The sequence below is a fragment of the Myotis brandtii genome, unplaced genomic scaffold (genome assembly GCF_000412655.1).
Source record: "Myotis brandtii unplaced genomic scaffold, ASM41265v1 scaffold612, whole genome shotgun sequence".
In the NCBI taxonomy this organism is placed as follows: domain Eukaryota; kingdom Metazoa; phylum Chordata; class Mammalia; order Chiroptera; family Vespertilionidae; genus Myotis; species Myotis brandtii.
In genome coordinates, this window is record NW_005370328.1 from 271,705 (window position 1) to 296,590 (window position 24,886).

The 24,886-nt window shown below is 41.6% G+C and overlaps 1 protein-coding gene across 2 annotated transcripts in view; it reads left to right on the forward strand.

Moving 5' to 3' along the window:
* Positions 1–698: 698 nt before the first annotated feature.
* RAB3GAP2 (RAB3 GTPase activating protein subunit 2 (non-catalytic)) overlaps positions 699–24,886 on the forward strand; it is a 48,564-nt gene continuing 24,376 nt past the window's right edge. Inside the window, exons 1-17 of one of the 2 annotated variants that reach the window (XM_014528047.1) lie at positions 699–793; positions 3,415–3,485; positions 6,811–6,934; positions 8,029–8,110; positions 9,937–9,984; positions 10,063–10,138; positions 10,457–10,558; positions 11,788–11,887; positions 12,460–12,558; positions 15,031–15,179; positions 16,126–16,205; positions 16,330–16,419; positions 18,098–18,237; positions 19,996–20,212; positions 20,919–21,062; positions 21,290–21,372; positions 21,901–21,965. In XM_014528047.1, the coding sequence (XP_014383533.1) occupies positions 730–793; positions 3,415–3,485; positions 6,811–6,934; positions 8,029–8,110; positions 9,937–9,984; positions 10,063–10,138; positions 10,457–10,558; positions 11,788–11,887; positions 12,460–12,558; positions 15,031–15,179; positions 16,126–16,205; positions 16,330–16,419; positions 18,098–18,237; positions 19,996–20,212; positions 20,919–21,062; positions 21,290–21,372; positions 21,901–21,965 (1,734 nt within the window). In that variant the 5' untranslated portion in view covers positions 699–729. The remainder of the gene's footprint in view (positions 794–3,414; positions 3,486–6,810; positions 6,935–8,028; positions 8,111–9,936; positions 9,985–10,062; positions 10,139–10,456; positions 10,559–11,787; positions 11,888–12,459; positions 12,559–15,030; positions 15,180–16,125; positions 16,206–16,329; positions 16,420–18,097; positions 18,238–19,995; positions 20,213–20,918; positions 21,063–21,289; positions 21,373–21,900; positions 21,966–24,886) is intronic. The other variant, XM_014528048.1, reaches the window with a different exon arrangement.

Genomic DNA, 24,886 nt, shown 5'->3' on the forward strand with positions numbered 1-24,886 from the left:
CAGTCATCCCTAATTCATTACTTTGATCTCGTCCTTGCTGAGATTTTAGGGCTACCTGGAGAAGGAGGGGAATCAGCAGAAGAGACTAGCTCTGGCTGTATGAAGGCAATGAATGTGAATGCCATTTCCTTAATTTTCTGCTCAATTCCATTGATTTGGACTTCAGCAGCCTGCAAAACAGTGTCAAATGATTTTAACAGAAGTCAGGAGGCTGCAGAAATTCTATCACTGGCACTGCATAGAAATAGCCACAAAGGTAGTGCACAGTTTGCAGGCGGTTGTTTTAAAATGTTTCCCATTGTTAAGACGACTAGAATTTGGAGTGCATTTTCTTATAGTATTATAAAGAGACTTGGGATTCTAGACGAGCCTTCAAAAACATCTTTAAGCTACCCGAGTAATAGCTTTGTTTCACCTTCCTTTAACCTCTGTTTGTACCGTGGCCTCCTTGGAAAATGTATTCCTGCGATAGTGGGAGATGCCTGATTAAATTCTTTCCCACTTCTTAATAGAAACTCCCCCGTCAGAGGCATGGAGAAATGGCTAAGCTGTCATAAACACAGATAGCTTGTATAAAAGAAAGCATTTTTTTCAAGGTTTTCCTCTTCCTGGATGTGTTGAATTGTGGCATAAAGAGATGTTGGGTCTCTGCAGGGGCAGGAAGTCCAGATTGCTGCTGTCTTCTGTTTGATCAGATGAGTCATCTGTGAATTGAGTCAGGTACTTTTAATGCCAGGATGGAGGAGAAAGAACACAGTTTTCATGGTTTGGTTTTGTACAGCGTTCAACAGAGGTAATGTGCACAGACTCATCTGTTTGAAGGCTTATTTGCTTTTGTATCTCCAGCGTTTAGCTCAGTGCTCAAGACAGAAGAGATGCTGTGTTTCATGGATGGATGGATGGATGGATGGATGGATGGATGGATGGATGAATGAATGGCTAGTTGACCTTCATGAAGTGCTATACATTCTGCATGGTTTTCAAAGATTGTGGTAATTTGATGAATACATTATTCTTAAAGCAATTTAAAAATTGAATCTTGGATTTTAGAGTGATGCACTTTGCTAGTTACTTTGCTTTTTCTTAGCAGAGCCAGTGAGTTCCCTAAAACTGTGCAAATGGATGGCCTAGTTGCCACCAGCCCCACAATGAGGCAGTTGTTTTTGGTGCAATGGAAAAATTAGCAGAATAAAGAGATTACCTAACCGAATTAGGTTGCCACAGAACAAACTGTAATTTTCTAAGGTATACACACACAAAAAACTGCAAGTCTCAATCTCCAGGAAATGTTTCTATATTAAAATAATAACCATTCTTACTTTTGACCTTAACTGTAAGCCCCACTGTTTCTTAATGGTATCCTTCTTCATAAACCATAGGAGAATGAGTAGAGCAGCATACTTGCAGGCATGGGCTTTGGAACTCAGGCCACCTGCTACCTTAACCGCAAGCCCCACTGTTTCTTAATGGTATCCTTCTTCATAAGCCATAGGAGAATGAGTATACTAGGTAACAGAATACTTGCAGGCATGGGCTTTGGAACTCAGGCCACCTGGACTCAAACCCCACTCCACCACGTAATCCCCTGTGATGGTGGTTAAGCTGTGTAAACGAAGCGATCTGTTTTTCTCATTGTAAAAGCGGGGATGATACAGGGTCCTTGTGGAGCTTTAAGTGAACTAATGTCTAGAAAGCACTTAGGCACATAGAAACGCAGCATACGTGTCATTGTTATCCGATAACCCCTGTATGCGCAATGCGGCTGCTTGCCTCTGCCTTTGCTCATGCTGACCTTCTTCTCAAGTATATCCGCAGGGTTCCTGGCCACTTTTGAAGGACTTAGTTTAAGATGACTCCTCACTACGTTTTTTCATCTCTCTCTGCCTCATCTGGTTCCCATAGTAATCAGTTACAACACTCAGCATGTATTATAATTATATGTTTGTCCCCTACACTAACTACACTACAAATTCTTTAAGGAGTGTGTTTGTATTTTGCTCTGCTCCTGCTGCCCATGGTATTTAGCAGAGCATTTGTTGCACTGTTTAAGGGACATGTATTTGGAAACCTTTTGTAAATTGTACACTGTTAATCAGAAGATAGTGCTCCTTGAGGACTTAATATATACCTAGCAATGTGTATTCAGGAGCAGTTACTTGGTATTTAAATCCCAGAGATTTAAGAGAGTATTATTACCGTGAAGCTAATTGAACAATGATTCCAAATACTAGACTGTAACATTCTTTGCCATCTAGACCTAATCGATTTTAGCAACTTGTAAAACCTCATAGATGGGAAAGATAGATCTATTTCCTTCCTACCGGTAGGCATACTAGATATCAGGTTCAGTCCATCTTTTTAATTGATTCTTCCCTTTAGATTCTTAAAACTGGTTGGTTTCAATACAGTATTTTGTTCATATTTTATAGTGTTGTAATGGCTAAATCTTGAGGACTAGCACTGCCAGCTTACATGCTGGGCATTGAGGACTTTAGTATGTGACCTGGTTTACATCGTATAACAGCCCTACGAGATGTAGGTACTGTTGTTTTCCAAGCTTTTAGTGTGAGAGAACTCAAGCTTGTAGAGGTGGGTAACTTGCTCTAGGTCACAGAGCTGGTAAATGCTGGATCCAGGCTAAGAACCTAGGCAATCTGATTTTGGGGCCTAAACTTATCATTCATCTATTGTTTGACTCAGAGTAAATGATTTAAAAAATGATAGTTTTATTCCTTCTTTCTGATGGGATACCATAAATGATAAATTCAAAAATATTATATAAAAACATGTAACATGAACAATGTAAGGAATCATACTCTCCAAACATATAGGATTTTTAATTCCTTGTTACAGTGTTTGTTGAACATCTTATTTTAATCCACGAAAATGTTCTCATGTGTAAGAAATCACAGAGTATCCAAAAAAGGTAGAGAATAGATCTGTCATTTCAATACTTAGTTTTCATTGATACCTTGTCTTATCAAAAAATAACTCACTTTTTAAGACATCTATGTAAAACTTTAGGCATTTTTGTCACTGTGTATATTTAATTTGTCTTAAGTAAACAAATGCTGTCATTTTGAGGTTTTTTTTAAAGTCACCGTTGCAGTTTGGTTTAAATGTGGACGTCCAGTATCTTAAGATCCAAACAACTTGCACAGTTATATTATGACATAGATTTGGAAATTTAGGTCATATGTTTCCTGGTTATTATTACATAAGCAATATCCTAATATAATATAGTTTACCGTTATTTTCTTCCTTAACGTCAGCATTATACTAGTATTTATATACTATACATCTATATAATGTTTACTGTATATCAGGGTTGGCTTTATTATGTTTAGAGAAAATGTTTTAAAACACTTTAAGCTCTATATTTCCTGTAAGCACTTTTCATCTGTTTTAAAACAGGTAAATCAGCGAACTGGGAAGATGATGGGTGGGGAGCATGGGAGGAAGCAGAGCCCGCTCTTCAAGAACCCGTGAGTCTTTATCACTGTGTGCACGCGCTTTGATAGTGGCATTTCCTTTTGTAATGATGGTGACACATTGCAGTGTTAGGTTGACATTTTAAAATCTTTGTCAAGAGCATTTTTGTGCTTAATAATACTAAGTAGATACGTGTTATTTCCACTGCTCTCTGATTATGAACCATTCCAAAGGCATAGCCAGCTCCAGAGACAGAACAAGAATAAGAGCAAATTTTGGCCGATGTATGAAATGCAAAAGTATATGCTGTAGCCACCTAATCAGAATGGAAACAGACAGCAAACTCAACACCTACCTTCCCTGCAAGTCTCATTATTGACTTTAAGGGCTTATAAAGGTAGGCATTTTGCTATAGCTTTATGCTGGTTGAGTGACTGAATGAATGAGCAAACAGAATTCTGTTAAAATGGGATCATAGTATGCATACAATTTAAAAGTAAATAATAATAGAATCAATCCTACTTGAATTGACAGTGGAAGTAAAACTGTAAGAGTTACTGAATTATCATTAACTTCCTTTAAAGTTAGGAAGAAAAGTTGTTTTAAAAATTGAAATTGAAATTGTAGGTTTATGTGACTAATTGTGTTTGTAAATTTTTTTCACTGGATCACCTGTAATCAGGTTAGTAATGACATTTAGAAAGAGCCTCTTGCCTGGCCCCATGTTAATTTTTGAAAAGACCTTAGACCTTGCATCTGAGAATTGTAGTGTCTAGTGTGGAAGATGGCCTAGACCTAGACCAGTACTTGTCATACTTGTGAGAGTGCTGGGGCTCCACAGAGCTGCTGTATTGCTCCTCCGCTCTGCTTTTATCTGTTTCATATATTAGTCTGTTGCATAGAATTTTGTTTGGGAATGAAAAGTCCTGCTACCTAAAAACAAAACAAAACACAAAAACGTTGAGATACATTGGACATTACATATATCAATAGCAGACTGGGTGGGTGGGAGGAGACAAACCTACTTATTTAGCATTATTTACCTTTTGTGTTTCAATACTGCTGAAGTGCTTACATCTCTTGGTTTAGAAAGTGTAGGTGACTATTTTATTTCTGTGATTTAGATGGGAAACTGGTGAGAATTACAGTGAATCTGCTGACAGCCCCTTAATTATCCTGGGTTCTCCACTGCAGTATGTAAATGTCTGTGAAAGCACAGTGACAGTGACAGTATAAATTGCAAATCATGGACTCATCATACTAAAGTTGACAACTTTGAAAAACTATTCCGGCAATCTGGTCACCGCAGCAGCTGAGGTACCAAAACCGGGTGCCACTGTGTTTACAGAGGGGTAATTTACCAGCCCCGGTAGTGGCCAGCTCTACTTGAAAGTCTGGTTACATCACTGCAATTTTTACCATCTGCTTCATTCTGGAAAAAAATAATCACTTGACAAATTTGTGGGCTTAAAATCAAAAGAAAGAAAAATTTAAAAATATGTGACAGCCCTAGTTATTTAGAATGAATTCCTTTTTATAATCTAGGTTTCATAATCCATATTTGTGCACACTAAGAAAAAGTTTCGCTGCTCTCAATTCAAAGAAAACAGGTCCTTGAAGTTTAGGCCATATTTAAATAAAATTATACATTCTCTCCCCAAGCCCCAGCAGGAGTTATGCTTATAGCCAATGGGTGCATTTAATGTTCACTTTAGTAATTGGTAGGGGCTAGTCTTTGTGGAAAGCAAGGTAGTCCTGGGTGGTGCTGTTTTTGTTTTGTTTTTTAATTTCATGCTTCTCTTGGGAAATTAACTAGCTTGTCAAATGATGGTGTTGTTTTAGAATCAGCACCTTCCAGGGAGCAGTATTGGTGACTATGGGCCCGGTTACTATGGGGGAAGTTTTCAGAAAACCCAATTGGTAGGCAGATGCCTTTATGGTACAAAACAAACCGATGAGCTGGCATCTTGTGGGTGCCCAGTGTGTGCTGGTACTCACCGAACATTCTCCCTAGGGCTTTCCGGCCCACTCTCCAGCCTGGGCTTTTTTGACAAGTTGGAAATCAAGCTTTGTTGTTCATTATATAAGCAAATTAGTTCAACACTAGTTCACTGTGACCTGCACTGGCGAGGGGATTTCCTCATCTCTGCTGTTACAGGCCGTTGGTGATGTTACTTGTACTTGGACTAGAAACATCTTAAACATCTGACATGGGACAGACCCACACTCTTGTATTATTTATTAGTTACTAGAGGCCCGATGCACGAAATTCATGCAAGAGTAGGCCTTCCTTCCTCCGGCCACCAGCCGGCACCCGGGACCCGGGCTTCCCTTGCAGCCCCAGCTTAGTCCAGAAGGACATCTGGTCTAATTAGCATATTATGCTTTTATTTATTAGTTATTGTATTATTTGTCTTCTTCTGTAACCTACTTTTGTGAATGCCTGTATGTAGTGTGCTGCCATTTGTGTTAGAAAAAGGGGGAGAGGGTAGTAAATGTATTTATTTGCATGTGCAGAAAGCCTCTCTGGAAATACAACCAGAACTGATTGCCTGGCTTGGCTCTAGAGCAGCGGTTCTCAACCTGTGGGTCGCGACCCCTTTCGGGATCGAACGACCCTTACACAGGAGTCGTCTAAGACCATCAGAAAGCACATATATAATTACCTATTGTTTTGTGATTAATCACTATGCTTTAATTATGTTCAATCTGTAACAATGAAATTGGGGGTCACTACAACATGAGGAACTGTATTAAAGGGTCGCGGCATTAGGAAGGTTGAGAACCACTGCTCTAGAGTCAGCAGGGCAGCTAGAGTACAGGAGTATGAGAGAGACTTTCCAAAGCAGACCTTTTAAGACCTGTTGATTTTTTTTTTTTTAACTCTGGGAATTCACTTATACATGAATAATTTTTCAGTTGAAAAAGTGAAAAAACCTTTCAGGTCAAGTAAAAAAGAGTGTCAGATGTAGCAAATAGTTCACAGATCCTACAGCCTTACTCATCAGATAGTTCTTTTTTGCAATCTGGCTGCAGACAGCCTGGCTGTCTCTGGCATAGGATTATTACTGCATTTTCTAATACTCAGTCATTTTCGGAGTGTCCCCTATGTGATATTCCTTTAATGTCTTGCTAGTTTATACTTGTTTACGTTAAAAATTTTTGGCATTAATATTCAAAGCTGAGGTTTGTATGTAGTGGACATTTTGCTGGTCATCTTTAACATGTTTTGATAAGAAATATTATTGAGACTTTATGAAATAATTGGGAAGATTTCTTGTCCCTTTTTTCTTCCCCCTCGCCCTTCAAGGTGGACAAGCTAAGTTTAAATAACTCTTGATATTGTTGCATATACATTCTTTGCCATGTTACCCACAGGAAGAAGAAGGAAACACTTGCAAAACACAGAAAACTTCCTGGCTTCAAGATTGCGTTTTATCCTTGTCGCCAACCAATGATCTTATGGTGATAGCCCGGGAGCAGAAAGCTGTATTTCTAGTGCGTGAGTATCTGTTATTTTCCAGTGGCCTTCATTTTAATGCATAGACTAGAACAGAAAATGTATTCGAAAGACAAGATGTTATTTCTATTGTGTGCATTATATGGTGGCATTTGAAAGTTTATGTTATACATTGTATAAAACTTTGTATTTCTTGTTTTGTATTTCTTTGTCTTTTTCCTTTTCTTTGTTGTTGTTGTTGTTTTTGTTTGTTTGTTTGTTATCCCTCTCAGTTTTTCTTTCTTGGCTGCACACACTTTAGCCATCTCTCTGTGGCACTTCGGAGACATGGCTGGGCATTGCCCAGTCCTTGCAAGGGCAGCCAGAGCTCAGAGGGCCACTGACCCTTTTTAGTAATAATGAGACTAAGGAAATTGTCAACTATAATTGAAAACTCACAGTACTGCAATTTCCTATTTGGGACATAAGTGTTCAGCTCATGATGTTTGCTGAAGGTTAAAATTATGGTTTGGGTATGCAGAGCATAGTAAAACCTCACTGATCAAGATGAGATCCTCTATTGAGTGGCTGTGGGATGATCTTATAAAGCAGATTTACCCTCCAGTAGCATAAATCTAACAGGAAGTTTTCTTGTCATCTAAAGATAAAAGTAGTTTTATACATAAAATAGGTTGGGGGTATATATGAATTAATAACTTTATTATATGGATTTAATTGGAGGAAGGAGAGACGAAGGGTAGAGTTTTATAAATATCTTATTAAAATTTTTGAACATTCTCTTATATTTATGACCCAAATCTATTAATACAGAACTATTAAATTTTGTACTCATCCTTCTAAAGCAGTGGTTCTCAACCTCCTGGCCCTTTAAATACAGTTCCTCATGTTGTGACCCCAACCATAAAATTATTTTCGTTGCTACTTCATAACTGTCATGTTGCTACTGTTATGAATAGTAATGTAAATATCTGATATGCAGGATGGTCTTAGGCGACCCCTGTGAAAGGGTGGTTCGACCGCCAAAGGGGTCGCGACCCACAGGTTGAGAACCGCTGTTCTAAAGGGAAAGAGTGAAATTTATAACTTACTGTTTTAGTGTATTATAGTTATTTTATATGATAACTTAATTTTTTCAGCAAAATGGAAATATAGTGATAAAGGAAAGGAAGAAATGCAATTTGCTGTTGGTTGGAGTGGCTCTTTAAATGTCGAAGAAGGGTAGGTACCAGTTAATTTTTTGCCTCTATGTGTGTTAAATGCATATATGAAATTGTTTGAATTGTAAGCGAATCTATTAAGTTTCATCTTTTGGAAAGTGTATGTTCATTCCAACTTTGAGGTGGTAGAGCATGACTCAGTTAGCAAGTTTTAATTTTACTCATCATGTGATTTCTTAAAAACACACACAACTGTTAGGAGAGGATTTAAAGAAGAGGTCAGAGAGAATTTTATAACATCTTTCCCACATTTTGTCTTCTCCGCCGTCTTCCATTGCTAATTTTATTCAGCCAGAAAGTCAAGGGCAGTAATTGTCTTCTCTGCTTCGCTGGCATTGGACTCGTACTTAAAGGGGACAGTGCTACAGTAATTCTTTTTTTTTCTTTTCATTTCTATTTTTATTTTTATTGAATTTATTGGGGTGACATTGGCTAATAAAGTTATATAGGTTTCAGGTGTGCAATTCTATAACACGTCATCTCTACATTGTTTTCTGTGTTCACCACCCCAGGGCTACATTAATGCTTAGAACTCACCAATACTTCAAAAAAGCAAGTTGGTGAATTCAAGGTTTCCTGCTAACCCAGTAAGAGTCGTACAATCAAATCTCTAACATGGTTACATGATGGAGCTGCTAGCCTGAACCTGGAGCCAAAACTGTTTCGAATCGCATTTTTATGACCCAAAGCTCTCTGATAAGAATGAATACGATTTTTTAGACTTTGAATTCAGATAAAAGAAAGCCAAGTGGGAGCCCGTAGTACATGCCTGCACATTGTAGATACTCTTATCAAAAAATGAAAATATTTCTCCTTACTAGTAAGTCATTTAGTCTAAAGCATTTCAAAGACACTTCATTTCTGCCACAAGTGCAGAGCAAACATAATGGCTGAATTCCTTTACAGACAACCAGCAAAAAGGTTGACTTCGTTCAGTGATTCCCTGGCGTGTGGGCAAGAGCATTTCCAGTTCTCCTAACGGTCCTGGGGTTTGACTGGTTAAATAATAATCAGTCAAGGAGTTATTTTATTTTGGGGCTTGTTCTCTGAGCTCCTGACAAATTTTTCAAGCCGACATGTCAGAAAAAAGAACCGCTAGGGAACATCCACCCTAACCTGTGCTTAGAGATAGGTTATCAGGGCCAGTTTGTGCAAAATCTGCTCGAAGCAGACCACTGGTTGAAGCACAGTAGGTCCCTGGAGTCTGTGCTCTGCAGACCTGCACTCCCATGACCAACAGCGCCTCCTGCCCTCCCGCAAGTTCTCACTGATATGAGGGAGAGGGGAGTGGGCTTTGGCCACAGCCTGGTGAGCTTTGATACTGTCTCAGGTCTATGACGTAATCACAGTGTGTCGACGGGTTTTGCTTTCTTTACTTTCATGACAATACAGAATGAAAAATACTGCTTTTAAATTAACCTCAAGTGAATGTGGCATTGCCTTTCGTGGGAATGGATTTTATGATCCTACTTACAGTGGAGTTTGTTTGTTGTAAATATATTTTTATTGATTTCAGAGAGGAAGGGAGAAGGGAGAGAGAGATAGAAACATCAGTGATGACAGAGAATCATTGATCGGCTGCCTCCTACACACCCCACACTGGGGGGATGGAGCCCGCAACCTGGACATGTGCCCTTGGCCAGAATTGAACCTGGGACCCTTCAGTCCGCAGGCCAGCGCTCTATCCACTGAGCCAAACCAGCCAACGCTTACGGTGGAGTTTTACTGTGATTTTACTGAGACGCTGAATCAGACTGGTCCACAGAGAGAAGTAAAAGCAGTTCATCCACTCATGAGATAAGCTCACGCTTTTGTTTTTGTTCTTAGGGAGCATGTCACCAGTGCCCTGTGCATCCCACTGGCAAGCCAGAAGAGGTAAGGATGGATAAGAGGGGTTTGTTTGCTTTGCTGTGATTGCTGGGCCGTTCTGGTCATGGCTTTTGTTTGTGGCAGGAGTTCCACGGGCCGCCCTGACTGGACCTGCATCGTGCTGGGCTTCACGTCGGGTTCTGTGCGCTTCTACACGGAGGTGAGCCCCGGGCCCACTGGTCGGAAACAGCAGTGACTGGGACACCGAGTTAGGCACCACTGTAGTCGTTTGTGACTCCTTCCTGCCGGTTGGGAACGTGTAGTTGATGCTTTATGGGGGTGGAGGCTGGACAGGGGAGGGGCGGTGGTAGAAAGTTCTGGTAAGAGCGATACAGAAGAGAAGCTGTATTCTTCTGAGAAGAGAGGACCTGGTATCTGTGGAGAACTTGTTGGGGACGCGGTACTCCCTGCCTGGCTGCACCGGCTCAGGTATGTTGGTGAGAAATCAAGCCGGGCCCTTCTCTGTGCCTCCTCCTAGAACGGTGTGCTGTTGCTTGCACAGCTTCTGAATGAGGACCCTGTGCTGCAGCTTAAATGCAGGACCTACGAGATCCCACGACATCCGGGCGTGACTGAGCAGGTATGTGAGAGTTCGTATTCAAGTACCAGTGGCTTTACTTGAAGTTGTGTCTTCCTCTATATCAGGTGGAGAGGTAAAGCTATCTTTGTCTGATGGCACAGTTAAGCTGTACGGTCACATTCTTGAGATACAACCAATATACAGCTGAGCAAAGAGTACCAGTTGTGCTTTAACTTATTTAATGAAGTTTTGCATGTTTGTTCTGCAGTCAAATAAAACACTTTAGTCAGAAGCCAAGAAAGGTTTCTTATTTTTAGAATTTAATAGTGACTTAAAACAAAAGTGGGATATTATATAACTTTATATAGTTTTAATTTGGGTTTAGGTATCAAAATATATGTGCAAGGTGTCCCCCCAAAAATGTATCCACACTTTTTCCTGATAGCTCAATTGATGTTTCTTTCTTTTCAGATTTAACCCATTGGAATTAATTATTCAAACTATGTATACAATTTTGGGGGACACCCCATATATTCGATTCTTCTTTGTACCACCCTGCTTCCAAAGGTTTGAAGTTAACAGCTGTATATATTGTGTGCCTGTGGGGACTTAACTAGCATTATAGATGGACTATAGCTATAAGAACTGGAGCAATAGAAGAAGTTAATCTTATAGGAAAGACTAAATTAATACCCATTAATTCCTATGAGAGAGTTAATTGGTAATGTAAAGCAATGCCTAGTTAATTGCTGTGTAGCCATAATGAAAAACTACTTGTTCGCTTAGCAAAATGGAAAATCATTGACGTATTATTGGATAATTAAAACATGTTATGGGATAATATATGTGGTATATTCTCACACAAAAGTGTATGATTATATGTGAGGATATGTACTGAGACCTGTCAGAGATTTCAGGTGAGTTTCCTTTTTTCTTTCTACTTTTATATAGTGTTTGTATTTGCACAATGACTGTATTTTATTTCTATAAAACGTATACCTTTTTTGTTAATCTCACCTTGTATCCTAAAAGCATTATTCACCATGAACAAAAGTTTCTATTTGAGAAGAATCTCAATTCCTTGGCCAAAAACTTTCTGAAATTAATTTTCCATTTATTTTTACTTTTCCTCTGCTTGTGTTGTTTTTTGTGGTTGTTTTGTGTTGGTGGTTGACGGTTGTTGTCATAATGTTTTTTACTTTACATTAGTCATGACATTCAGCTCTAATAGGAAAATGAATACATTTATTTGACAATGCTGATTTATTATTTTCTTCTTTCTTTGGTAGAATGAAGAGCTGAGTATCTTATATCCTGCTGCCATTGTGACTATTGATGGATTTAGCCTTTTTCAGTCTCTTCGTGCTTGTCGAAATCAGGTAGCAAAAGGTAATTTTTGACAAGAAATAGCTAACTTGTGGTGATGTTTGTCTAATTTCATGTAACCTATTTAACCTATGAGTTGCCAGAGGCGAGTGTGACCAGCACAGGAACAATGGGGTTGTTCACGGATTCGGCTAAATGTGCATCTCTAATAGACACGTTTTTCTACTAAGTCAGAATTCAGTTGAATTTTTATAGCTATTTCATAGTTTTTGAAATTTTGAAATTTAGCCCATTATAAACTGATTGTCTTGGGGACACTTAAAGTAGTCACTATAGCCCGGCTGGCGTGGCTCAATGGTTGAGCGTCGACCTATGAACCAGGTCGCAGTTCGATTCCCAGTCAGGGCACATGTCCAGGTTGCAGGCTTGATCCCCAGTAGGGGGCGTGCAGGAGACATCTGATCAATGATTCTCTCATCATTGATGCTTCTACCCCTCTCTTCCTTTACCTTCCCCTCTCTGAAATCAATAAAAACATAAAATGTTATTACATTTTTTGTGACTTTTAAAAAATATAAAACTTCACTGTACTCATTATAGTGAAGTTTGGTTTGTCTAATTTTTGTCTTTGACAGCTGCAGCTTCAGGCAATGAGAACATACAGCCACCACCATTAGCTTATAAGAAATGGGGTCTGCAAGATGTTGACACTATCGTTGATCACGCCAGTATTGGTAAGCATTACTAGCTCAGTTCTTTTGAAATTTACTTTCTATTCCTTTTGATTGCAGGATCTCATCTGTAGATTTATTCTTATGCGAAAAGAAAATGCATTGCTTTTAGTGAGACACGTGGAAGTTAGTTCAGACTTTCACAATTTGATTTAATTTTTCTGCAGACAAGTGTAATCCATATAATTTCCCTATAGATTGGTTTTTTTAAAATGTAACCTTTAAGCCAGCAGAATATAGAGAAAAGCAGATTTCTCCTTGAAACCAGTATTTGAAGGCTCACCGTGCTAGGCCTCGGGAATAGAGCCGAGAAGACATGGTCGCTGCTGCCAGGAAGTGTGAGTGTCGTGGGAAGAAACCCATGGAATAGGTACAGGACCACAACCTAACAGTCGTTGGAGTGGACAGTGGACTGCTGCATTGGGAGCAGGGAGAGGCCCGGCACTGAGGGAGTGCGGAAGAAGGGTGGACTTTAATCCGGGACGGGAAGAAGAAGGACTTGGCCAAGAGAACACACACAGAGAAGGCATTCTTGCCATGTAGGCATGAGGGTGGAAGCGCATTGTCTTCTGGAAAAACAGTGGATGCCCAGGAGAACTGGCAAGAGCGAGGCCAAGTATAGAAACAGGAGTCAGGTTTTGAAGGGCCCAGTGTGCTATGCAGGAGGCACTGAGAGCTTTCCCACAGCCACACTGGGAGCCACTGAGGAACTGTGAGCAGGAGCACAACACTATCTCAGCCTGTTAGGAAAACCACTTGGTGGAAGTTCAGAGGTCGCGATGTAAGGGTCAAGACTAGGAAATGAGTACAGTAGGGAAGTGTAATAATCTTGGGAAGAAGTAATCAGCTCCTGAGTTAAGGTAGTAGAAACGGGGTGGAGATGAAGAAAATGCTATTTTAATATTTTTTTCTATTTATCAATGTAATATTTGCTTGTTAAAAATGTAAATTGTACATAAATATGTAAAGAGAAAAGGAAAACAATATCCCCTTACATTCTACCATCTAAAGATACTTATCATTGGCATTTTTGTAAACATTCGTTCAGAATTGTATGTGTGCCATTATGTATGGTTATGTAGGCAGGCTTTCAAAACTAGGTTTATTCATACCAACTGTTATAGCCATTTTCTTATCAACATATTATAAAGAGGCTTTCACATCAATTTTGCCAAATATACGTTTTTATCAGAGTCCTAATAGAAGACAGGTGACATCTTAAAATAGCGACATTGAAAGGGGTTTATTTGCAGAGAAACTATTTATAAAGTGTGAGACCCACCCATTCGGGATAGGGTCTCAGGGCTGGTTAACAGCACAGCTGTTACCCACTCCCAGGCCTAAGAGATGAGAGCCCAGAGCAGCGCCAGGACTTGGGGGTGAGGAGTAGGCTCAGCACCTGAGAGCAGGCTCTGTCTCGGGTGCAGGCAGGGTTGCTGGAGAAAGGTGGACAGAGTTGAGACGTACTTTGCCCTTGCAAAGGGATGGGCTTTTGTTCAGTGGTCACGGGAAGTAGGTTTCCTGACCTCATTCTCCTTACTCCCTTTGACCTGCTGATGGGGCTTCCCAGCTGTCTGACCCCAACTGAAAGTCCGCAGGATCAGCATGCTGGCCCCGGGAGTGAGCAGGGAGAAAGGGCAGGAGTGTGAATCTAGAGGCCAAACAGTAGATGTTGGACAGATGGTCTGTTTACTGTTGCATAGGATTGTATGCAGTCCTCTGTGTTAACACCTTACTGGTAGACATTCAGTTTGTCTTGACTCTTTTGCTAAAATAAAATTGCAACAAAATTCCAAAGTGTTGAGTTCAGTTCAGGGTAGCATCCCTGTGCTGTTAATTAAACTTTGGAACATTGAAACAGGCTAGGATAAATGAATGGGTAGAAAAATCTGACTCTATTCACTTATCTCCCAGCCTACAAAATGAAGAAAGAGAAGTGCAGTGGACTTTATGCAAAGGTTTGATTAGTTCATTCAGCAAATAAATGAACAAGCGCCTGTTGTGTCCCAGCAGCTAATATTGGCACTAGAAATACAAGGCAGACGGATGAAGTGTACATTCCGGTGATAAGGAAACAAACAGTATGGTAACAGCAGAGTGTTAGACGCATCAGGAATAAATCATCAGAGTTGTGATAAAGGAAGAGGGTACTCCAGGGGGGCCTGTGAGGAAAGGCCTGTCCAGGGAAGTGGCATTCAGACTGAGACATGAGGGTGAGGAGGAGCCAGCTCCGGGAAGCAGAGGGAGCAGTGAAGATAAGATGTAATGGTTCATAGCTTAAAGGCCTTATACGTGCACTTTTAACCTTACAAGTACATTATGATAATTAATTTTGTAGCTTTTAAAAATGACTTTTATCTGTTAAATTGAGCGGTTAATGTCCTAGAATGGAATTGAAGTAAACATTCAATGGCCTACACTGACAGGGTCCTTTCAGTGCGTTCAGGTCATGCCTTGTTGTCGCTTGATCACTAGGTATTATGACGCTGTCCCCTTTCGATCAAATGAAGACTGCCTCCAATATCGGTGGATTTAACGCAGCCATTAAGAACAGCCCACCTGCCATGTCTCAGTACATCACTGTAGGGTCCAATCCGTTCACTGGCTTCTTCTATGCTCTAGAGGTAAGAGGTTCCTCCCTGATCATGGGTAAGGCCGCAGACTGAGTTTTCACCTTGTCTAAACATGGCTATGGTACCTGAGCCTTACAAAGGTTGGGCAGTTTACGTTGCTAAGTTTCAGTCTAACCTCATATGAATCTCCGCTCGCTTTCTTCTAAATTGTTTAAATTAACTGAAAGGTACTGAAGTCAGTGTAAAACAACTGAACTTTGTTTCTGATGGCCCGAGTTCGTGGACACCGAGTTGCCTTGGATACTGTGCAGTGGTCAGAAGCTCGGGGTGTGGACCAGCCCCCGTGGGTTTGCGTCCGTGAGGATTGTCAGGACAGAACTGGCTGCCAGCTGTCATTATCCACGTGGTGAAAATGGCTCCTTAAAACAGGAGACAGTTAGATTTGGCAGCTCTTACTTCTCGCTTGAAAAGCAGCCTTCTCAGAATTGCCTACCTAACCTATCTTTTCACTTTAGTAAAATATATATATATTTTTAGAAAGACTCTCCTATAGTACATACCCTTGACCGGAATCGAACCTGGGACCCTTCAGTCCGCAGGCCGACACTCTACCCACTGAGCCAAAGCACTCAGGGTTAAAATATATATTTTTTGTAAAGAGGGCAAAGAGCAAGTTGTGTATGATTGGGAAATCCACAGCCCTGATATAGTAATGCCATTTTTTAATATCAGTTTAAAAGTTTCAATTAAGTTACAACTAAAAGAGGGAACTCCTAAAGATAAAATGCCAGTGGCTTTGACGTCGACACTACACAGGTAACACTTTGATGACATTGCCACCTCCTGGAATAAAGTGACTATACTCCCCTCAAGGAGCTGCATAGGTTCTTGCTATCCAGGCTTTACAGCTTTTTCAGACTTTATAGCAGGCCTCCTTTAGAAAGGCTTAGAAAGCTACCCTGTTCCTTTGTCAGCGGGCACGTGTTCTGTCTTCCAGGGAAGCACACAGCCGTTGCTCTCTCACGTTGCCCTCGCCGTTGCCAGCAAACTCACTTCTGCTCTGTTTAATGCCGCCAGGTAATCGCATAACAATTACATTAAGCCGTCTCTACTTTGTCTAGCTTGGTTTGGGCTTCTAATGTGATAGTCTGCACTTGGACGCTCTGCGAGCCCCGGTTTTATTCTCACACTCTCTTTCCAGTGGTTGGCTTGGCTGGAAGAGTAGGCACGAGGAAGAAGCTGTCCAAAAGCAAAAGCCGAAGATGGAGCCAGCCACCCCATTAGCTGTAAGGCAAGTCGGCCATGCTCTTCTCAAACTGGGGTGGTTTTGGAAACGTTCTGTGGGATTTAGGGTCTTTTGATAAGCTTAGCGGATTCGTTAATCTCATGAGTCTTTGGAGCCTCTAAAAGTCACTGGTATGGGATGAGTTTTCCAGTAGAATGTAAACTCCATGAGGACAGCAGTTCTTGCCTGATTCATTCACTGCTGTCTCCCTGTGACATCACAGGGGCTCAGTATGTATTTGTGTGTGTGTTGTTTTTATTTTACAGACACCAAAAGCTTAGCTTCTAAGTCGCAGGAACATTAACTGTGTGATAGCTGATGATTTTCTTTTTAAAAATAGTTTGGTTTGTCAGTAAGCTATAAAAATATTTTTTAAAAACCACCTTAGTAATTTCTTTAAAAAAATAAAAATAAAATGAAAACAGGAGCCCCCTGCATTCAGGCCCTCTTCAGAATGCTGGCTTTGCCTCTTTGCTTACCTCCATCCGTAGTGCTGTCAGGTTTGGGGCGGGGAGAAGAGGTGGTTTTTGCTAGATTTTGTTTTAAAATTATTTTTTATTACCTAATATAAAGTAACACCATGAAGGGAAGTAGAAACACTCCCTTCCCCCTTTCAGATATTCTTCACCTAAAGAGATACAACCAATTATGTTATCAAAACTTCTTGAAGTTTCTCTCCTAAGGTTTTTTCATCTTATTTTAAAATATGCCACATTTTTAAATTCATTCAGGAATCCGGAATTAAGCCAAATGGCCCTATGCGTCCCTAACAGATGTAGCGAATTTGAGCTCTTTGTCTCAGGGACTGTCATCAAAGTGAGCTCTCCTGGTCCTTTCTCAGTACCCTTTACTCTTACTGAACTTACAGCTCTAGTGCGATTGGTTACAGACCAGGAGCAGCTTAGAGAGAAATATTTAGAAGGGAAGTTCTCCCTTCAAGCTAATTAACATTGGTATTAGCAAGATGTGATATCTAGCAAAGAGAAAACAGGATAAGAATAAGAACTTAAAACAGGCAGTAAATGCCTGTGTAGGAGCCAAGTTTTCTAAAATTTCGCTGGTTGTGAGGGTATTGTTTTCTATGACATACCGCTTAATCAAGGAGAGATGGTTATGATGCACTTGATGTTCTCTGAAAAATAAGGTTGTGGGTATTTACATAGAAAACCTATAAAATAAATAGATGTTTTTATTTTATAATGGAGGAAACTTCTTATAGTGCAAACTGTCATATATTTCAAGCTAATTAACATTGGTATCAGTAAGATGTGATACCTAGCAAAGAGAAAACAAGATAGGAATAAGAACTTAGAACAGACGGCAAATGCCTGTGTAGGAGCCAAGTTTTCTAAAATTTTGCTGGTTGTGAGGGTATTGTTTTCCATGACATACCGCTTAATCCAGGAGAGATGGTTATGATGCACTTGATGTTCTCTGAAAAATAAGGTTGTGGGTATTTACATAGAAAACCTATAAAATAAATAGATGTTTTTATTTTATAATGGAGGAAACTTCTTATAGTGCAAACTGTCATATATAGGTAATTAATTATTAGTCCATGCAAGGTTCGTATTTCTTTATGTAAAAGTAGATTCAGCCTATGTCATTTACACATTTCATGATTGTGGTATATATCTCTAGATTGGAATGTGATTTGAGCTTTTTGTTTTCTTTTACATTTCAGATTTGGGCTTCCAGATTCTAGACGCCATGGTGAGAGCATTTGTCTGTCTCCCTGTAATTCTCTGGCAGCAGTAACGGATGATTTTGGCAGAGTTATTCTATTGGATGTAACCAGAGGAATCGCAATACGCATGTGGAAAGGTACGTCCTTACAAACATCCAGGAAAAAAGCTTCATTTGTTTTTTACCCCAATAGTTGAGCAACATGATCATTCTTTAGCTTCTGGTTGATCTGTCTAATCCTTTTTGCTTTTTTTTTTTTTTTAAACATGAACTGGGATTGGCAACCCTTGATCCAGAAATCCAATTGATATGTCTTTAAGTTTGATGAACTCATAGGCCCGTCTAACCTCTTTTTTATGTACTTTTCAATTCTCTCTGTCATTGTCAATTCCTGAACTCAGTTTTTTTGCCCCGGCTACATTTATTCCACTTCACAAGGCCATGTTTGAGTCAGATGTTCTCCCCAAAGCTAGAATGCCGAGTCTTTCAGATATAAGAAGCAAAACCGGGCAAAATCCATCTTGGCTGGCTTGATTTCTCTATCCATATGCTTGGCCAATTCACTTAACGTTATTGGTAACTGTGTCAATTGGGAGTTGCATTTGGCTGCTAATATCAGACCCAAGTACAGGATTGATATGAAATCACCACAGTGTCCTCAGGAACCCAGTCTCCTTCCATGTAGCTTCCCCGCTCAAGGTCCTCTCATGGTGCAAAAGGCTGCTGGAGCTCCAGCCCTCTTGTCTGTATCCCATGATGGAAGAAGGAGAAAGGAATCAGTCTACTTTGAAGATACTTCCTGAAGCCCTCCAACCTTTTTCGATAAGACATTAGCCAGGAGTTAGTCACATGGTCTTACCTAGCTGTTAGGAAGGCTTGAAAATACGAAGTTACGTTGTCGACCTGAACAAAATAAAAAGTCTTCGATGAAGGAAGAAGTGGAGACTGCATCGTTGGGAATCACCCGGAATGATAGCATGTGAGCACAGGTTGGAAACCACAGTTATGGTGCAGTCTGGTCTGCACTTGGCATAATGGATTCAAGGACATTCAACTACTCTGGACCAGATGGAGTCCATTCCTTCTTGCCGACGAATTCCTGTAGCGCTCACCGGCCACGTGCCTCAGTGTCTGCAGAAGAGGGTTCTGTGCTGCAGACACATCATTCCTCCGTGATGTTGGTCTTCTGAAGCAACATCAAGGCTGTGTTCTCAGCAAGACTTGCCCCGAACCTGGAAGGCGCAGACGTGCCAGCAGCCCAGACACCCTGTGGCGGGCTTGTTGCTGGCCTTGCTGCTCACCTTTCGGCCACCGGTGCAGTCATTTCTCCTCCCTGTGCTGGGAAGAGAGGCATCGATGGCCTGTGAGAGCGGCCACCCGAGGAAGGAAGATACGCGGCGGCATCTTCCCACGCAGGCGCCTCCTCCCTTCACTCTGCGGCCCACGCTTTCCCTCCATCTGCCCACCACCAAGGAACTTGAGTAACAGGAAATCAGTTTGATCTCTTCCTTAAAGTTTAAATGGACTGTTGTTTCAAAACCCAACCTGATCATCTCCCCAGAGTGTTTTAAAGGGAGAGAGTTTTTAAAGAGAGGGAGAGAAGGGAATCAGATGGGAGGTTCACGAGGCTTCAGTGACGCCTGTTTTCTTCTTAAAAAAAGCAATCTGAAGCAAACTGAGCAAAATACAAGATTTAATAAGACTTCATGGTTGATTCTATATTTATTATAATTATTAATAGTTTCTGTTTAAGATATTTCATAATTTAAAAATAACGAAGTTTTACAGCTTTTCTTAAATTCCTTCCCCACCCCCCAAAAATCCCATAGTGCTTGAGAAGGCTACTGTTAAACTTACATTAATTTACCAATTAGCATCCCTTTCTCCTGTCTTCAGGGTATCGGGACGCCCAGATTGGTTGGGTCCAGGTGGTAGAGGACCTCCACGAAAGAGTCCCAGAAAAGGGGGACCCCTCCCCCTTTGGGAGTCCCCAGGGCCCCAGTCGAGTGGCTCAGTTCCTCGTGATCTACGCGCCGAGGCGGGGGATTTTGGAGGTGTGGAGCACACAGCAGGGACCCAGAGTGGGCGCGTTCAACGTGGGCAAGCACTGCAGGTGAGCTGCAGGCCGCCCCTTCCTGGGGCAGCAGAGCTTCATCCAAGTAAAGCTTTCATTCAGTCTGCCTATTCGTTTGCAGGTTGTTTGAGACAGGACATGTTCTTTATTACGGTTTTTCCTGCAAGTGTGTGATAACAAAGAAACCTTCTTGAAAAGGCCGCGATGTGCTACCGAATGAGTTAGCTTTGGTGCTGCCTTTTGTCCTGTCCCTCACGCTCTGGAGGCTCCGGAGGGAAGATGCCTTCAGATGTCAGATGCTTTGTTTGCCTTTGCAACACGGGCCTGTGTTCATTTCCTTTTCTAGCACATTTTTAAAAAATATGTTTGTATTGATTTTTAGAGAGAGAGGAAGGGAGAGGGATAGAGAGATTGAAATATTGCTGCGAGAGAAACGTCCATTGGCTGCCTCCTGCACTCCCCCTACTGGGGATCCGGCATGTGCCCTCAAACCAGCAATCTCTTGGTTCATTGGTCGATGTTTAACCACTGAGCAACACTGGCCGGGCTCTAGCACATTTTAACAGGCAGCACTCTGCCAATCGAGTCCTGCTTCACTTCCGTTTTGGTATCCGTTTGTATTATTTGCCTTATTGATGCTTCTGAATTGCTGTAATGTTGGGGTCCCAGGCCATAATAGAAGCCCCTAGTGTCATTCCTTTCTCTGTGGTCACCATATTGGTGTGTGATTTCTTTGTATATACAGGCTCCTGTATCCTGGCTATAAAATAATGGGCTTAAATAACGTCACCAGTCAGAGTTGGCAGCCACAGACCTACCAGATCTGCCTCGTGGATCCCGTGTCTGCAGGTGTGAAAACGGTGACTGTTCCTTTCCATCTGGCGCTGAGGTGAGGCTTCTTGGGTGTCCCTCGCTGGCGCCCCGCTGCTAACTCGTCCCGCCTGGATCTTGCTAGTAGTTTTGCAGTTATTGTTTTTCTGTGTGTGTCTTTTCTTATGAGACTGATACCTTTAAACTTAAGTAGGAAGAGTGTAAAGGACAGGGCACAGTTGGAGGGTCGGAATTAGAAGGAAGCAAGGTCACATTTGTAAGAACGTGTTGTGTTTATTGTTTCAGTGACAAGAAGAGCGAACGGGCCAAGGACATGCACTTAATGAAGAAATTAGCAGCCTTGCTGAAAGCAAAATCTCCCAGTCTTGGTGGGTGTTTTGTAGTAAAAATACTAAAGCATACTCTGTTGTTCCTTAAATTAATATTATTCTCTAACTCGGGTGGGACACATGCGGCCCATGGGCCATATAAGGCCCGCAAAATCCTTTGGTCTGGCCTTGCCAAGGCATTAGGGGTGAGTTAATTACATGTTTGACCAAGTATATCAGGCTAATGTTTAAGTTGCTAATTTTGTATGGTCCAAAAACGATGTTATAAATATCCACATGGCCCTTGGCAGAAAGAAGGTTCCCCGCCCCTGCTCTCAATGGAGCCGTCAGACACTAGATCGCGTTCATGCGCTGTGATGGCTCTTCAGAAGGAGGCGAGGCGCAGGCGCTCACTGTGCTGTCCAATGGAGTCTCCCTCTCAGGGTGTGTTCACATCTGTAACAGCAGCGCCAGAGACCCAGACACCCTTCAAGCAGACGGGCAGTACATAGATGCCTTTTTCTTTCAGAGTAAAATTTGCCTGCAATAAAAGTGGAAATTTTACTTTGCTTAATTTTCTCTTTCTAGATTCAGTTGAAACAGAAATAAAGGAATTAATTCTCGATATTAAGTACCCTGCAACCAAAAAGCAGGTGAGTGTATATGTGAGGTTTCCGGCTGAGTAGCTATTCCAGTTCCCTCCGGAGAAAATCTTTATTTTCTTTGTTCCCCTCCAAGCACGAAAGGCTAGCCTTCCTTTCGTGTTCTTACTCATGTTCATCCTTTTTTATATTCCCACACGGCCGTTCCTGCTGTCCCTTTTTTCCTTTCCCTTTTGAAAAAGTCAGTAATTCTACCACACAGGCAAGTGCATGTGTTTTACACACACACACACACACACACACACACGTACCTGCAATCGGTTGAGATGAAAGAATAATAACATAAACCCGCGTGCTGACACCAGGAACTCTGAGGAGCCCCCATGTCCCTCCTCAGCCGCATCCCCTCTCCCGACCCTCAGGGACCAGAATGTCGCTTCCCTGTTGCTTTTCTTTAGAATTGTTATTTTTACGTGGCTCCTTTAAAGCATATGGATGCCCTCTCAGCCTTTTTGACTGTGTATAAAAGGAGTCAAGCCCCACGTCTTCTGTGGCGTCACTCCTTCCCCGTGTGTCTGGGCCTCCCCCACATTGACGCATGGGCTGCCGCGGACGGTGCCCTGTGATTCCACTGACTGCAGTTTAGTCACCTCCCGCCAGTGGACACTTAGGGCGTTTTCAGTTTCCTGCTGTGAGGAGCCGTGAGCTGTGACCATCCTTCTGTGTGTCTCCTGGTGCCCGTGAGCAGGGCTTCCTCTGGGCATCGGAGGTCTTGCTCCCTGGCTCATGTCGTCAGCTTGACTCAAAAAGCTTTTCTAAAAATTCTCCAAAAAAAATAAAAGAAGAAGCATTTCTCTTGTGTTTATACCTAAGGGGGCTTGCTCGGCTCGGAGCCTCTTCAGCTGCACTGGTTGGTGGTAAATTGCTTCTGGAAATCCTGTCCTGACTCATGTCTCACTCGTACTGCGTAAGGGACCCTGCGGCTCCCCAGCCTCCACTCCAGGGCTCTAATGTGGTGCCTCATGATTTCTTTCACGACCACCCCTGTCAGTCCCCTCGTAATGCTCAGTCCTAGCTCCACAGCCTTCCAGACACTTCCGCCATGGATGCAGCGAGCTCCTCCCCCGCCGCTCATCGCACCCGGTAGCTGATACTAGTCGTGGCTCCCCACCTTTTCATCTGCCCCTCTGTTAAGCTCCTTCAAGTGGGGACCTCACTGAATGTGTCATTTCTATAATCCTCAGTGTCTGAAGCCAGGCTAGATACGTGGGAGGATTCAATGACTACTGATTTCTTTTTGCCATTTTATTTTTTAAAACACGTTGTGTAGTTTTATTGTAGAACAGGCAAGTCCCTCTGACTTTCAGTTTAGTTTTCCATCCCACTGACAGCTTGGCTCAAAAAGCTCTTATAAAAATTCTCAAAAAAACAAAGAAAGCGCTTCTCTTGCATTTATCCCTCAGGGGGCTTGCTAGGCTCAGAGCCTCAGGCCTCTCCTTCCCTCAGAGCAAAGTCTCGGGTATCAAGGATGGCACTCTTCATGACAAGGTGGGCATCTAGGCAGGCAGCTCAGAATCAGTAGCAGAAAGGGGGGCGGTCATAACCACACACGCCTTCTCATCTTCACCCCATCTTTCTTCTTCTCTCACATCCTGGGAATCTTGAGCATAGTGCAAACTGTCGTCTTGACTGTTGTTGTTGCTGTTGTTACTATACTGCTGAATTGTGTATGAAGTTATGAATTTTAAAAAAATGCCAGGAAACCTAATAGTGAAAGTTGTGTGTTGTTTTTGACACTAAGGGGAGAAAAGAAACTAGTTTTGACTTGGGAAGACTGAACGGCAGAGAAGAAAGCAAGCCAACTGCCGGCTTGTGTCAGAGTAGACAGAGCAGATGCAGATGACATCTCCCGGGGTATTTGCCACATGCGGTCACTTTCTGTATAGTCTCCAGGTAGCTGTGTCATCATAGGCCTGGCCAGCCTCTCGAGCCACCTGCTAAGCCTGATTTTCCCCACAAACACACAGCTGGTGTTTGTCTTATGCCACATTCTCAGCCTAACCTTTTACACTCACCTCATCAATAAAAATCCAATTTAATGTGCTAATATGAAATGATAATATGAGCTGTAACTGCTGTGTCCAACCCACTGGGGACTCTGATGGTTGTCTCTTTAGGCATGAAGAGAGATTTGGGAACTGGTGATAAAGGCTCTTAAATTTCTACCAGGGGGAAGGAAGGGGCAGGTGCGGTGAGGTGGGGGGAGTATATATACGGTACCCCAAAAACATGTATACACACTTCAACAGCTGATAACTCACTTAGTTTTCACTTCTTTTTAGGTTTAACTGATTTGAAATAATGGGTGAAGCCAGTCTAAGTTTTGAACAAAGAATATTTATCCACTAGACTTTCTAAAGGTGATACATAAAAGATAAAGTTTACGGTACAAAACCAGCAATAGTTGATGAATTGAGGGCCCACAAATATCCAATGAGATGATTCTTGATGTTCGTGATTCCATTGCTTCACATTATCAGCAGTGCCTGGACTAGAATGGTCATCTATTTGAAAATGCATTGACAAAAAAATTATTCATTTCTGTAGGTTCTTTTAAATTTTGAAAATGAACTGTATGCTAATAAACACTAACTTTATAATCATTCAAAGTGTGTATACATTTTTGGGGCACACCCTATATATTTAGACTGGCCTAGATTCAGTCAGCCCCACCCATATGCAGTAATTAAGTTGTCACTGATGTGACAACAGCCTCTACTTTTCATTGATATTTACATAGTATAGACTTATTCAAATGCATCTTATTAGTGAGTAGCTTACCTCTCTTTCTAATTGGTCCTGGCTATTCTGTTAAACACCAGTCGCTTTGGGTTGTTTCATTCTCCTCTGAACTTTTTGTCATATCGTGTTCGGCATGACAAGAAATTGATTACATATTACTTACGATGCAC